Raw genomic sequence first — 16,113 nt, 5'->3', positions numbered from 1 at the left:
TAACATAAATAATGTCTATTATACAGCATTATTCACATGTGAATAATATAAATACTGTCTATTATACAGCATTATTCACATGTGAATAATATAAATACAGTCTATTATACAGCATTATTCACATGTGAATAATATAAATACTGTCTATTATACAGCATTATTCACATGTGAATAATATAAATACTGTCTATTATACAGCATTATTCACATGTGAATAATATAAATACTGTCTATTATACAGCATTATTCACATGTGAATAATATAAATACAGTCTATTATACAGCATTATTCACATGTGAATAATATAAATACAGTCTATTATACGGCATTATTCACATGTGAATAATATAAATACTGTCTATTATACAGCATTATTCACATGTGAATAATATAAATACAGTCTATTATACAGCATTATTCACATGTGAATAATATAAATACAGTCTATTATACAGCATTATTCACATGTGAATAATATAAATACTGTCTATTATACAGCATTATTCACATGTGAATAATATAAATACTGTCTATTATACAGCATTATTCACATGTGAATAATATAAATACTGTCTATTATACAGCATTATTCACATGTGAATAATATAAATACAGTCTCTTATACAGCATTATTCACATGTGAATAATACAAATACTGTCTATTATACAGCATTACATACCAAAGACTATAAAATTGGGACCCATAACCTCCCTGCTTGGCACTCAGCAACAAAGGGTTGGAGTTGGGGGTTAAATCACCAAAATGATTCCCGGGCGCGGCGCCGCTGCTACCCACTGCTCCCCAAGGGGATGGGTCAAATGCAGAGGACAAATTTCACCACATCTAGTGTGTGTGTGACAATCATTGGTACTTTAATCTTAATCTTTAATTCACATGTGAATAATATAAATACAGTCTATTATACAGCATTATTCACATGTGAATAATATAAATACTGTCTATCATACAGCATTATTCACATGTGAATAATATATATACAGTCTGATTGGAGAGCAACTAAGGGTTAATGACGATGACTTCTGTTTTGTTTGAGCATCCGTTTTACTGCCGTGTTACAGACACCGTTCTGGAAACATAAGTGAATGTAAGAAAGAGGATTATTCTTCTGTTTTTCCTGAAAATTCCTAAGAAACTAATTTGTGTGATTGCAGTTGTTGTTGCAGGTTAGTTGTCACCTGAAGCATGTGAGCCCAGAGAGCTGGCTAATGATTCAACCTGACGGATAAGTTCAGTCTTAGCAAACATTAACACAGACTGAAAAGAGAATGTAAGGAGATTGTAGTGGACAAGTACCTGGACTGACACCTGTACCTGTGCTGAGCCCCAAATGGCGTGTTTTTCAACTAAGGGTATTCTAGCCCACTTTGCAGTATTCATGTTTCCACACGTAAGACAGAGGAAAGGATAAGTAACAAGTTGTCTTACATTCTTTTGTCATTGGGCTCCAGCTGCCGGTGCATGGCCAGGGAGAAGCCGAACAAGCTGTTTGCTTCTCCGTTCTTCCGCACGACCTCCTCCGTGTCCAAGTTGAAAGCTGACAGTCGCCTGCATCCCAACAACAAGCACAGCAGCCACAGTACACCTGACCTTTGGGCACTCATCCCGAGTCCACTGGGAGACTCACAAAGTCCACTGGAAGAGTGAGAAAGTCCACTGGAAGAGTGAGAAAGGTGAATGCTCTCTGCAGGAGAAGCACAAGTACACTGGAAGTGATGCAGGAGGGCTGACACTTTTCACTGGGACCTGCCCCTCCCACTACTACTCACACACACACACACACACACACACACACACACACACACACACACACACACACACACACACACACACACACACACACACACACGCACACACACGCACACACATTCTTGTATTTGTTACCTTCTTGAGACCTCTGAAAAATGCCTACCTCTATAGGACTACCCTCATTTTGAGGTCTCCTGCTGGCCCCACTATGGACTGGACTCTCACACTATTATGTTAGATCCACTATGGACTGGACTCTCACACTATTATGTTAGATCCACTATGGACTGGACTCTCACACTATTATGTTAGATCCACTATGGACTGGACTCTCACTATTATGTTAGATCCACTATGGACTAGACTCTCACACTATTATGTTAGATCCACTATGGACTGGACTCTCACACTATTATGTTAGATCCACTATGGACTGGACTCTCACACTATTATGTTAGATCCACTATGTACTGGACTCTCACTATTATGTTAGATCCACTATGGACTGGACTCTCACACTATTATGTTAGATCCACTATGGACTGGACTCTCACACTATTATGTTAGATCCACTATGGACTGGACTCTCACACTATTATGTTAGATCCACTATGGACTGGACTCTCACACTATTATGTTAGATCCACTATGGACTGGACTCTCACACTATTATGTTAGATCCACTATGGACTGGACTCTCACTATTATGTTAGATCCACTATGGACTAGACTCTCACACTATTATGTTAGATCCACTATGGACTGGACTCTCACACTATTATGTTAGATCCACTATGGACTGGACTCTCACACTATTATGTTAGATCCACTATGTACTGGACTCTCACTATTATGTTAGATCCACTATGGACTGGACTCTCACACTATTATGTTAGATCCACTATGGACTGGACTCTCACACTATTATGTTAGATCCACTATGGACTGGACTCTCACACTATTATGTTAGATCCACTATGGACTGGACTCTCACACTATTATGTTAGATCCACTATGGACTGGACTCTCACACTATTATGTTAGATCCACTATGGACTGGACTCTCACTATTATGTTAGATCCACTATGGACTGGACTCTCACTATTATGTTAGATCCACTATGGACTGGACTCTCACACTATTATGTTAGATCCACTATGGACTGGACTCTCACACTATTATGTTAGATCCACTATGGACTGGACTCTCACACTATTATGTTAGATCCACTATGGACTGGACTCTCACACTATTATGTTAGATCCACTATGGACTGGACTCTCACACTATTATGTTAGATCCACTATGGACTGGACTCTCACTATTATGTTAGATCCACTATGGACTGGACTCTCACAATATTTTGTTAGATCCACTATGGACTGGACTCTCACAATATTATGTTAGATCCACTATGGACTGGACTCTCACACTATTATGTTAGATCCACTATGGACTGGACTCTCACACTATTATGTTAGATCCACTATGTACTGGACTCTCACTATTATGTTTGATCCACTATGGACTGGACTCTCACACTATTATGTTAGATCCACTATGTACTGGACTCTCACTATTATGTTAGATCCACTATGGACTGGACTCTCACACTATTATGCTAGATCCACTATGGACTGGACTCTCACACTATTATGTTAGATCCACTATGGACTGGACTCTCACACTATTATGTTAGATCCACTATGTACTGGACTCTCACTATTATGTTTGATCCACTATGGACTGGACTCTCACACTATTATGTTAGATCCACTATGGACTGGACTCTCACAATATTATGTTAGATCCACTATGGACTGGACTCTCACTATTATGTTAGATCCACTATGGACTGGACTCTCACACTATTATGTTAGATTCACTATGGACTGGACTCTCACTATTATGTTAGATCCACTATGGACTGGACTCTCTCACTATTATGTTAGATCCACTATGGACTGGAATCTCACACTATTATGTTAGATCCACTATGGACTGGACTCTCACACTATTATGTTAGATCCACTATGGACTGGACTCTCACACTATTATGTTAGATCCACTATGGACTGGACTCTCACACTATTATGTTAGATCCACTATGGACTGGACTCTCACACTATTATGTTAGATCCACTATGGACTGGACTCTCACTATTATGTTTGATCCACTATGGACTGGACTCTCACACTATTATGTTAGATCCACTATGGACTGGACTCTCACAATATTATGTTAGATCCACTATGGACTGGACTCTCACTATTATGTTAGATCCACTATGGACTGGACTCTCACACTATTATGTTAGATTCACTATGGACTGGACTCTCACTATTATGTTAGATCCACTATGGACTGGACTCTCTCACTATTATGTTAGATCCACTATGGACTGGAATCTCACACTATTATGTTAGATCCACTATGGACTGGACTCTCACACTATTATGTTAGATCCACTATGGACTGGACTCTCACACTATTATGTTAGATCCACTATGGACTGGACTCTCACACTATTATGTTAGATCCACTATGGACTGGACTCTCACACTATTATGTTAGATCCACTATGGACTGGACTCTCACACTATTATGTTAGATCCACTATGGACTGGACTCTCACACTATTATGTTAGATCCACTATGGACTGGACTCTCACACTATTATGTTAGATCCACTATGGACTGGACTCTCACAATATTATGTTAGATCCACTATGGACTGGACTCTCACACTATTATGTTAGATCCACTATGGACTGGACTCTCACACTATTATGTTAGATCCACTATGGACTGGACTCTCACACTATTATGCTAGATCCACTATGGACTGGACTCTCACACTATTATGTTAGATCCACTATGGACTGGACTCTCACACTATTATGTTAGATCCACTATAGCCTGGACTCTCACACTATTAACTAGATCCACTATGGACTGGACTCTCATACTATTATGTTAGATCCACTATGTACTGGACTCTCACTATTATGTTTGATCCACTATGGACTGGACTCTCACACTATTATGTTAGATCCACTATGGACTGGACTCTCACAATATTATGTTAGATCCACTATGGACTGGACTCTCACTATTATGTTAGATCCACTATGGACTGGACTCTCACACTATTATGTTAGATTCACTATGGACTGGACTCTCACTATTATGTTAGATCCACTATGGACTGGACTCTCTCACTATTATGTTAGATCCACTATGGACTGGAATCTCACACTATTATGTTAGATCCACTATGGACTGGACTCTCACACTATTATGTTAGATCCACTATGGACTGGACTCTCACTATTATGTTAGATCCATTATGGACTCGGGTTTGGTCCCCACATCTGCGGTCTCCTCCAAGGTTTTTCTTTGTCATCCCATTGGGTTGAGTTTTTCCTTGCCCTGATGTGGGATCTGAGCCCAGGATGTCGTCGTGGCTTGTGCAGCCCTTTGAGACACTCGTGATATAGGGCTATTGTAAGTAAACATTGATTGATTGATTGATTGATTGATAGATGTCACCACCAGGGGTGCAAATGAGATCTCTATTTATTTGTTTTTTGTAATGTGCTTAAGGCCGATGACAAAGGAGTCAGGGACCACAGAACTACTTTGGGCAACCCAGTTGTAGAATCAAACTGTTAATGTCCACTATAGTCTTAGTAGTGTAGTGTATTTGTTCATCCTATGGTCACATATGAGTTGTCTTACGTCAGCACCGGAAGTGGTAAAATCAGCTGTTCACCTGGCGGGGATGAATAGGGAAGTCCTTCTTTAGCTGCCGTCTTGTTTGATCATATATTGCTGCCTTTGCACCTGTCAATGTTTACTTTTGAATGCACATTAAATCAACCAAAAAAAACCTGACTTTGGAGCAATGTTCACGGACTCTAGTATTTGGCTCTCTATTAGATGCAATGTTATTGGGACCATGATTTATGACCTAACTTGTTCACACCTCCTCATATGGAAGGTACTTTTCCTTGTTGATGTCTCAAGAAAGGTAGAAATTAGAGATGTCCGATAATATCGGTCTGCCGATATTATCGGCCGATAAATGCGTTAAAATGTAATATCGGAAATTATCGGTATCGTTTTTTTTATTATCAGTATCGGTTTTTTTTGTTTTTTTAAAAAAAAAATTTTTTAAAATTAAATCCACATAAAAAACACAAGATACACTTTCAATTAGTGCACCAACCCAAAAAACGTCCCTCCCCCATTTACACTCATTCACACAAAAGGGTTGTTTCTTTCTGTTATTAATATTCTGGTTCCTACATTATATATCAATATATATCAATACAGTCTGCAAGGGATACAGTCCGTAAGCACACATGATTGTGCATGCTGCTGGTCCACTAATAATACTAACCTTTAACAGTTAATTTTACAAATTTTCATTAATTACCAGTTGCTATGTAACTGTTTTTATATTGTTTTACTTTCTTTTTTATTCAAGAAAATGTTTTTAATTTATTTATCTTATTTTATTTGATTAATTTTTTTAATTTATTTATCTTATTTTATTTGATTAATTTTTTTAAAAAGTACCTTATCTTCACCATACCTGGTTGTCCAAATTAGGCATAATAATGTGTTAATGCCACGACTGTATATATCGGTTGATATCGGTATCGGTAATTAAAGAGTTGGACAATATCGGCATATCGGATATCAGCAAAAAGCCATTATCGGACATCCCTAGTAGAAATACAAGAACACACACACACACACACACACTCAGTCTGAATCCAAAGTGAATGATGAAATAGGCCAGATGTACATCTGTAGCAGGGGTTGCTGGTTTTACTCTCCTGTCGATTGCTCATCAATCAAACACATTTCAAGAATAATTCCCACATTCAATTGAGGCTTAAAGTGTTGTCTTGAAATGTGTATCCCTCTCATTGTACAACTAACTGCAACATCACACTCTAACACATTGTGACAATTACCAGGGGAGGTTGTCCCCTCACTATGGTTGTTCCACAGATACACGTCCTTAAGGGGACCGATTACCTAAAACCATCTTGTCTTACCTATTGGTGCCTGTGTTGGTGTATTTGGGATCTGCATGAGTCCTGGAAATCTGAAATCAAACCATGGAGGCTCTGCGGAGATATTTATGAAACAATCCAAAGCTGTTAGGATACATTGCTGCCATACAACAACAAACATACTTTATAGCAGGGGTCACCAACGCGGTGCCCGCGGGCACCAGGTAGCCCGTAAGGACCAGATGAGTAGCCCGCTGGCCTGTTCTAAAAATAGCTCAAATAGCAGCACTTACCAGTGAGCTGCCTCTATTTTTTAAATTGTATTTATTTACTAGCAAGCTGGTCTCGCTTTGCCCGACATTTTTAATTCTAAGAGAGACAAAACTCAAATAGAATTTGAAAATCCAAGAAAATATTTTAAAGTCTTGGTCTTCACTTGTTTAAATAAATTCATTAATTATTTTTACTTTGCTTCTTATAACTTTCAGAAAGACAATTTTAGAGAAAAAAATACAACCTTAAAAATGATTTTAGGATTTTTAAACACATATACCTTTTTACCTTTTAAATTCCTTCCTCTTCTTTCCTGACAATTTAAATCAATGTTCAAGTAAATTTTTTTTTTTTTATTGTAAAGAATAATAAATACATTTTAATTTAATTCTTCATTTTAGCTTCTGTTTTTTCGACGAAGAATATTTGTGAAATATTTCTTCAAACTTATTATGTTTAAAATTAAATCTAGAAAATCTGTAGAATCAAATTTAAATCTTATTTCAAAGTCTTTTGAATTTCTTTTAAAAATTTTGTTCTGGAAAATCTAGAAGAAATAATGATTTGTCTTTGTTAGAAATATAGCTTGGTCCAATTTGTTATATATTCTAACAAAGTGCAGATTGGATTTTAACCTATTTAAAACATGTCATCAAAATTCTAAAATTAATTTTTTTGAGGAAAAATTACTAATGATGTTCCATAAATTCTTTTTTTAATTTTTTCAAAAAGATTCGAATTAGCTAGTTTTTCTCTTCTTTTTTTCGGATGAATTTTGAATTTTAAAGAGTCGAAATTGAAGATAAACTATGTTTCAAAATTTAATTGTCATTTTGTTCGTGTTTTCTCCTCTTTTAAACCGTTCAATTAAGTGTAAATATCATTAATTATTAATAATAACATAGAGTTAAAGGTAAATTGAGCAAATTGGCTATTTCTGGCAATTTATTTAAGTGTGTATCAAACTGGTAGCCCTTCGCATGAATCACTACCCAAGAAGTAGCTCTTGCTTTCAAAAAGGTTGGTGACCCCTGCTTTATAGTAATAAGTACAGTATGAAATACTTCTCTGATCAATTGAAGGAAATTGGATCATTTTAGTTAAATATTCACATTTGATGATTTCTCATTATACACTAATGTGCTGGGGTTGGGAAGCCCTCTTATTGCCGGGTTAGGTAGGAGATCTTGCCCCATGTGGAGGAGTTCAAGTACCTCCGGGTGTTGACTAGGTTGCATTTCTCCAGTAATCTGCAACATGATGGGCCTTTTATCTTGTACTTTTAATGTTTTTTTTAAAACTTCCACCAATTTAAAGGAGCCATATGTAGGAATGTGGCCAGAAATGGTACTACAAATGGGACTACAAAATTCTGTAGTCCCCTCCCCCTCTCTCTGACTGAGGTTGCCAGATACACAGCCGAATCCAGCTGGATGGACTGGACTACTACAAGGAACTTCAAACTTCCACTGCCTCTTACTAGGGGTTGAGGTCTGGGACCATAATAGCCGAATAGACAAGTCAATAACAAATCTCTAACCAACACATTTGACACAGAAATGAGGCTATTTTCAGGAAGTACAATATCACAACAATCATATGGTTAGTGTCAGAAAACAAAGACTAAAACCAACTACAAGCAACACTAGCAATGGTTATACTGGTGAACATAAGTAGAGCATGCTTAGTAGCCTAATGTACGCCCAAAACTAAAGGAGACATTTTACCAAGCTACTGTTTCAAACCTTTCACATTGCCATATAACTTGGTACATGTAGTCCACAATATGCAAACACCAATGAGGAATTATTTGATCATGATTTGTCTCCATACCTTTCACATTGTCATGATGACTAATGTTGGAACCATTTCCTCAGCGTATCAGAATAGTGAGAAGGAAATTGGCACTGACACTACCCATATCCACCTAGCTTTTATTTGTACTAAATACATGTTGTCCTGTCAGTTGGATGACACATGGACATACATGCTAACTAGCATATATTTTATTTGTACTAAATACATGTTGTCCTGTCAGTTGGATGACACATGGACATACATGCTAACTAGCATATATTTTATTTGTACTAAATACATGTTGTCCTGTCAGTTGGATGACACATGGACATACATGCTAACTAGCATATATTTTATTTGTACTAAATACATGTTGTCCTGTCAGTTGGATGGCACATGGACATACATGCTAACTAGCATATATTTTTTTTGTACTAAATACATGTTGTCCTGTCAGTTGGATGACACATGGACATACATGCTAACTAGCATATATTTTATTTGTACTAAATACATGTTGTCCTGTCAGTTGGATGACACATGGACATACATGCTAACTAGCATATATTTTATTTGTACTAAATACATGTCCTGTCAGTTGGATGGCACATGGACATACATGCTAACTAGCATATATTTTATTTGTACTAAATACATGTTGTCCTGTCAGTTGGATGGCACATGAACATACATGCTAACTAGCATATATTTTATTTGTACTAAATATATGTTGTCCTGTCAGTTGGATGACACATGGACATACATGCTAACTAGCATATATTTTATTTGTACTAAATACATGTTGTCCTGTCAGTTGGATGGCACATGGACATACATGCTAACTAGCATATATTTTATTTGTACTAAATATATGTTGTCCTGTCAGTTGGATGACACATGGACATACATGCTAACTAGCATATATTTTATTTGTACTAAATACATGTTGTCCTGTCAGTTGGATGACACATGGACATACATGCTAACTAGCATATATTTTATTTGTACTAAATACATGTTGTCCTGTCAGTTGGATGACACATGGACATACATGTATGCTAACTAGCATATATTTTATTTGTACTAAATACATGTTGTCCTGTCAGTTGGATGGCACATGGACATACATGCTAAATAGCATATATTTTATTTGTACTAAATATATGTTGTCCTGTCAGTTGGATGACACATGGACATACATGCTAACTAGCATATATTTTATTTGTACTAAATATATGTTGTCCTGTCAGTTGGATGACACATGGACATACATGCTAACTAGCATATATTTTATTTGTACTAAATACATGTTGTCCTGTCAGTTGGATGACACATGGACATACATGCTAACTAGCATATATTTTATTTGTACTAAATATATGTTGTCCTGTCAGTTGGATGGCACATGGACATACATGCTAACTAGCATATATTTTATTTGTACTAAATACATGTTGTCCTGTCAGTTGGATGGCACATGGACATACATGCTAACTAGCATATATTTTATTTGTACTAAATACATGTTGTCCTGTCAGTTGGATGGCACATGGACATACATGCTAACTAGCATATATTTTATTTGTACTAAATACATGTTGTCCTGTCAGTTGGATGGCACATGGACATACATGCTAACTAGCATATATATTTTTTGTACTAAATACATGTTGTCCTGTCAGTTTGATGGCACATGGACATACATGCTAACTAGCATATATTTTATTTGTACTAAATACATGTTGTCCTGTCAGTTGGATGACACATGGACATACATGCTAACTAGCATATATTTTATTTGTACTAAATACATATTGTCCTGTCAGTTGGATGACACATGGACATACATGCTAACTAGCATATATTTTATTTGTACTAAATACATGTTGTCCTGTCAGTTGGATGGCACATGGACATACATGCTAACTAGCATATATTTTATTTGTACTAAATACATGTTGTCCTGTCAGTTGGATGGCACATGGACATACATGCTAACTAGCATATATTTTATTTGTACTAAATACATGTTGTCCTGTCAGTTGGATGGCACATGGACATACATGCTAACTAGCATATATTTTATTTGTACTAAATACATGTTGTCCTGTCAGTTGGATGGCACATGGACATACATGCTAACTAGCATATATTTTATTTGTACTAAATACATGTTGTCCTGTCAGTTGGATGGCACATGGACATACATGCTAACTAGCATATATTTTATTTGTACTAAATATATGTTGTCCTGTCAGTTGGATGACACATGGACATACATGCTAACTAGCATATATTTTATTTGTACTAAATACATGTTGTCCTGTCAGTTGGATGACACATGGACATACATGCTAACTAGCATATATTTTATTTGTACTAAATACATGTTGTCCTGTCAGTTGGATGGCACATGGACATACATGCTAACTAGCATATATTTTTTTTGTACTAAATATATGTTGTCCTGTCAGTTGGATGACACATGGACATACATGCTAACTAGCATTTTTTTTTTTTGTACTAAATACATGTTGTCCTGTCAGTTGGATGACACATGGACATACATGCTAACTAGCATATATTTTTTTTGTACTAAATACATGTTGTCCTGTCAGTTGGATGGCACATGGACATACATGCTAAGTAGCATATATTTTATTTGTACTAAATACATGTTGTCCTGTCAGTTGGATGGCACATGGACATACATGCTAACTAGCATATATTTTTTTTGTACTAAATACATGTTGTCCTGTCAGTTGGATGGCACATGGACATACATGCTAACTAGCATATATTTTATTTGTACTAAATACATGTTGTCCTGTCAGTTGGATGACACATGGACATACATGCTAACTAGCATATATTTTATTTGTACTAAATACATGTTGTCCTGTCAGTTGGATGACACATGGACATACATGCTAACTAGCATATATTTTATTTGTACTAAATACATGTTGTCCTGTCAGTTGGATGACACATGGACATACATGCTAACTAGCATATATTTTGTGTACTAAATACATGTTGTCCTGTCAGTTGGATGACACATGGATATACATGCTAACTAGCATATATATTTTTTGTACTAAATACATGTTGTCCTGTCAGTTGGATGACACATGGACATACATGCTAACTAGCATATATTTTGTGTACTAAATACATGTTGTCCTGTCAGTTGGATGACACATGGACATACATGCTAACTAGCATATATTTTTTTTGTACTAAATATATGTTGTCCTGTCAGTTGGATGGCACATGGACATACATGCTAACTAGCATATATTTTATTTGTACTAAATACATGTTGTCCTGTCAGTTGGATGACACATGGACATACATGCTAACTAGCATATATTTTATTTGTACTAAATACATGTTGTCCTGTCAGTTGGATGACACATGGACATACATGCTAACTAGCATATATTTTATTTGTACTAAATACATGTTGTCATGTCAGTTGGATGGCACATGGACATACATGCTAACTAGCATATATTTTATTTGTACTAAATACATGTTGTCCTGTCAGTTGGATGACACATGGACATACATGCTAACTAGCATATATTTTATTTGTACTAAATACATGTTGTCCTGTCAGTTGGATGGCACATGGACATACATGCTAACTAGCATATATTTTATTTGTACTAAATACATGTTGTCCTGTCAGTTGGATGACACATGGACATACATGCTAACTAGCATATATTTTTTTTGTACTAAATACATGTTGTCCTGTCAGTTGGATGGCACATGGACATACATGCTAACTAGCATATATTTTATTTGTACTAAATACATGTTGTCCTGCCAGTTGGATGGCACATGGACATACATGCTAACTAGCATATATTTTATTTGTACTAAATACATGTTGTCCTGTCAGTTGGATGACACATGGACATACATGCTAACTAGCATATATTTTATTTGTACTAAATATATGTTGTCCTGTCAGTTGGATGACACATGGACATACATGCTAACTAGCATATATATTTTTTGTACTAAATACATGTTGTCCTGTCAGTTGGATGACACATGGACATACATGCTAACTAGCATATATTTTATTTGTACTAAATACATGTTGTCCTGTCAGTTGGATGACACATGGACATACATGCTAACTAGCATATATTTTATTTGTACTAAATACATGTTGTCCTGTCAGTTGGATGACACATGGACATACATGCTAACTAGCATATATTTTATTTGTACTAAATATATGTTGTCCTGTCAGTTGGATGACACATGGACATACATGCTAACTAGCATATACTTCCCCTGTTAGCCTGTATGTTCATGTGTCATTGACCCGGCTAGCATGCTAACATTGGTTGCAGGAACATAATACAGTATCTTTGTTAGACAAGATCATAGACTGTACTGGAAAATATAGTTGACATACCAAATGTCCATTTCCTTTTGTTAGAAGTAGGCTAATAAGAAAAGGTAAATGCCTGACTTACCTATGAAGGAGGAAATTATCATGTTTGGCGTCAGATGAAAAATCTTTCAAAGGCATCCCCGATACAAATCCTGGTTTTGTTCCTGACTTTGTCAAGAATAAGTTGAGAATGGTAACTTTTACATGGACTAAGGTCTGACATGTTTAGTAACTTTACCAGTGGCAGTAGCCAGACCAAGATGGCAACCTGGATGTGACACACTCACAGACTTTCTAATTGGTCAAACGGTGGAGGGCGGGGCGTCGAAATGAAAACAATGACAATATTTCAGGGCTGTAAATCTAATTTAGAAATGAGTATATGAACTACTGTTATCAGTTATGGAGGTGTTGGAAAAGAAGATGATTTATTAATGCTTTTTGACATATCATTTAATGATGACTTGACTTGAAATGATTACATATAGCTCCTTTAAGTGTGGATTTATTTGTCAGTGTGCAGCTTGTGATACAGTCATTTAAAAACGGCATAATCATTTAATTGAAATACAATTTTGTAGAGTTTGTAGTTCATTTATTTCCTATGTGGCTGACATTTGATATCCATCCATCCATTTTCTACCGCTTATTCCCTTTGGGGCCGCTGGAGCCTATCTCAGCTACAATCGGGCGGAAGGCGGGGTACACCCTGGTTGTATTCACAGTTTTTTAACCTGCTTATAAGATAAGTGTGAATGCAGCACAACTCCTAAATACTCATGAGCTGTTTGTGCTCAGTTATGGCTGAAGCCTTTTCATTCCAGTACCAAATGGCTCTCATTCATGACACACATGAAATATAATGCAACATCCTCTAAAGTACAACCGCTAACCAGTCGACTCATCTTAAGTGCATCTAAAGTACAACCAGTCACCAGTCTGGCGTAGGTGGAGCGCTAATGTTTTTATCATAGCTCTGTGAGGTCCGGTTGCTAAGTTAGCTTCAGCGTCGTTAGCAACAGCATTGTTAAGCTTCGCCAAGCTGGAAAGCATTAACCGTGTATTTACATGTCCATGGTTTAATAGTATTGTTGATCTTCTGTCTATCCTTCCAGTCAGGGATTTATTTATTTTGTTTATATCTGCATTTGAGACAGATGCTATCACGTTAGCTCCGTAGCTAAAGAGCTTCGTCGATGTATTGTCATGGAGATAAAAGTCACTGTGAATGTCCATTTCGCGTTCTCGACTCTCATTTTCAAGAGGATATAGTATCCGAGGTGGTTTAAAATACAAATCCGTGATCCACAATAGAAAAAGGAGAGAGTGTGGAATCCAATGAGCCAGCTTGTACCTAAGTTACGGTCAGAGCGAAAAAAGATATGTATTTCACTGCATTCTAGTCCGTCACTCTAACGTTCCTCATCCACGAATCTTTCATCCTCGCTCAAATTAATGGGGTAATCGTCGCTTTCTCGGTCCGAATAGCTCTAGCTGCGTTGAAAACAATAGGAAAATATGAGGAAGTGAACAACTGACAACGTCACGCTACTTCCGAAAGCAAGGCTTTTTTTTATCAGAGACCAAAAGTTGCGAACTTTGTCGTCGATTTTCTCTACTAAATCCTTTCAGCAAAAATATGTCAATATCGCGAAATGATCAAGTATGACACATAGAATGGATCTGCTATCCCCGTTTAAATAAAAAAAAAAATCATTTCAGTAGGCCTTTAAGTGCATCTAAAGTACAACCACTAACCAGTCGACTCATCTTAAGTGCATCTAAAGTACAACCACTAACCAGTCGACTCATCTTAAGTGCATCTAAAGTACAACCAGTAACCAGTCGACTCATCGTAAGTGCATCTAAAGTACAACCAGTAACCAGTCGACTCATCTTAAGTGCATCTAAAGTACAACCAGTAACCAGTCGACTCATCGTAAGTGCATCTAAAGTATAACCAGTAACAAGTCGACTCATCTTAAGAGCATCTAAAGTACAACCAGTCACCAGTCGACTCCTCTTAAGTGCATCTAAAGTACAACCAGTAACAAGTCGACTCATCTTAAGAGCATCTAAAGTACAACCAGTCACCAGTCGACTCCTCTTAAGTGCATCTAAAGTACAACCAGTAACCAGTCGACTCATCTTAAGTGCATCTAAAGTACAACCAGTAACCAGTCGACTCATCTTAAGTGCATCTAAAGTACAACCAGTAACCAGTCGACTCATCTTAAGTGCATCTAAAGTACAACCAGTAACCAGTCGACTCATCTTAAGTGCATCTAAAGTACAACCAGTCACCAGTCGACTAATCTTAAGTGCATCTAAAGTACAACCAGTAACCAGTCGACTCCTCTTAAGTGCATCTAAAGTACAACCAGTAACCAGTCGACTCATCTTAAGTGCATCTAAAGTACAACCAGTAACCAGTCGACTCATCTTAAGTGCATCTAAAGTACAACCAGTCACCAGTCGACTCATCTTAAGAGCATCTAAAGTACAACCAGTCACCAGTCGACTCCTCTTAAGTGCATCTAAAGTACAACCAGTAACCAGTTGACTCATCTTAAGAGCATCTAAAGTACAACCAGTAACAAGTCGACTCATCTTAAGAGCATCTAAAGTACAACCAGTCACCAGTCGACTCCTCTTAAGTGCATCTAAAGTACAACCAGTAACCAGTCGACTCATCTTAGGTGCATCTAAAGTACAACCAGTCACCAGTCGACTCCTCTTAAGTGCATCTAAAGTACAACCAGTAACCAGTTGACTCATCTTAAGTGCATCTAAAGTACAACCAGTAACCAGTCGACTCATCTTAA

The 16,113-nt window shown here is 36.9% G+C and overlaps 1 protein-coding gene across 4 annotated transcripts in view; it reads right to left on the bottom strand.

The window, feature by feature from the left end:
* Nucleotides 1–13,509, bottom strand: part of LOC133631565 (integrin alpha-6-like) — a 66,226-nt gene extending 52,717 nt beyond the window's left edge. For 3 of the 4 annotated variants that reach the window (XM_062023895.1, XM_062023896.1, XM_062023897.1), the window contains exons 1-2: nt 6,844–6,895; nt 1,449–1,704 (exon numbers count right to left, since the gene is read on the bottom strand). In XM_062023895.1, coding sequence (XP_061879879.1) covers nt 1,449–1,704; nt 6,844–6,880 — 293 coding nt within the window. In that variant the 5' untranslated portion in view covers nt 6,881–6,895. Of the gene's footprint in view, nt 1–1,448; nt 1,705–6,843; nt 6,916–13,370 lie in introns of those variants that run through there. The other variant, XM_062023894.1, reaches the window with a different exon arrangement.
* Between the last annotated feature and the right edge of the window lie 2,604 nt (nt 13,510–16,113).

Source organism: Entelurus aequoreus, linkage group LG16, assembly GCF_033978785.1.
Source record: "Entelurus aequoreus isolate RoL-2023_Sb linkage group LG16, RoL_Eaeq_v1.1, whole genome shotgun sequence".
NCBI lineage: Eukaryota > Metazoa > Chordata > Actinopteri > Syngnathiformes > Syngnathidae > Entelurus > Entelurus aequoreus.
The sequence above is the reverse complement of the archived record's forward strand: the minus strand, read 5'-3'. Positions and strand labels throughout refer to the sequence as shown.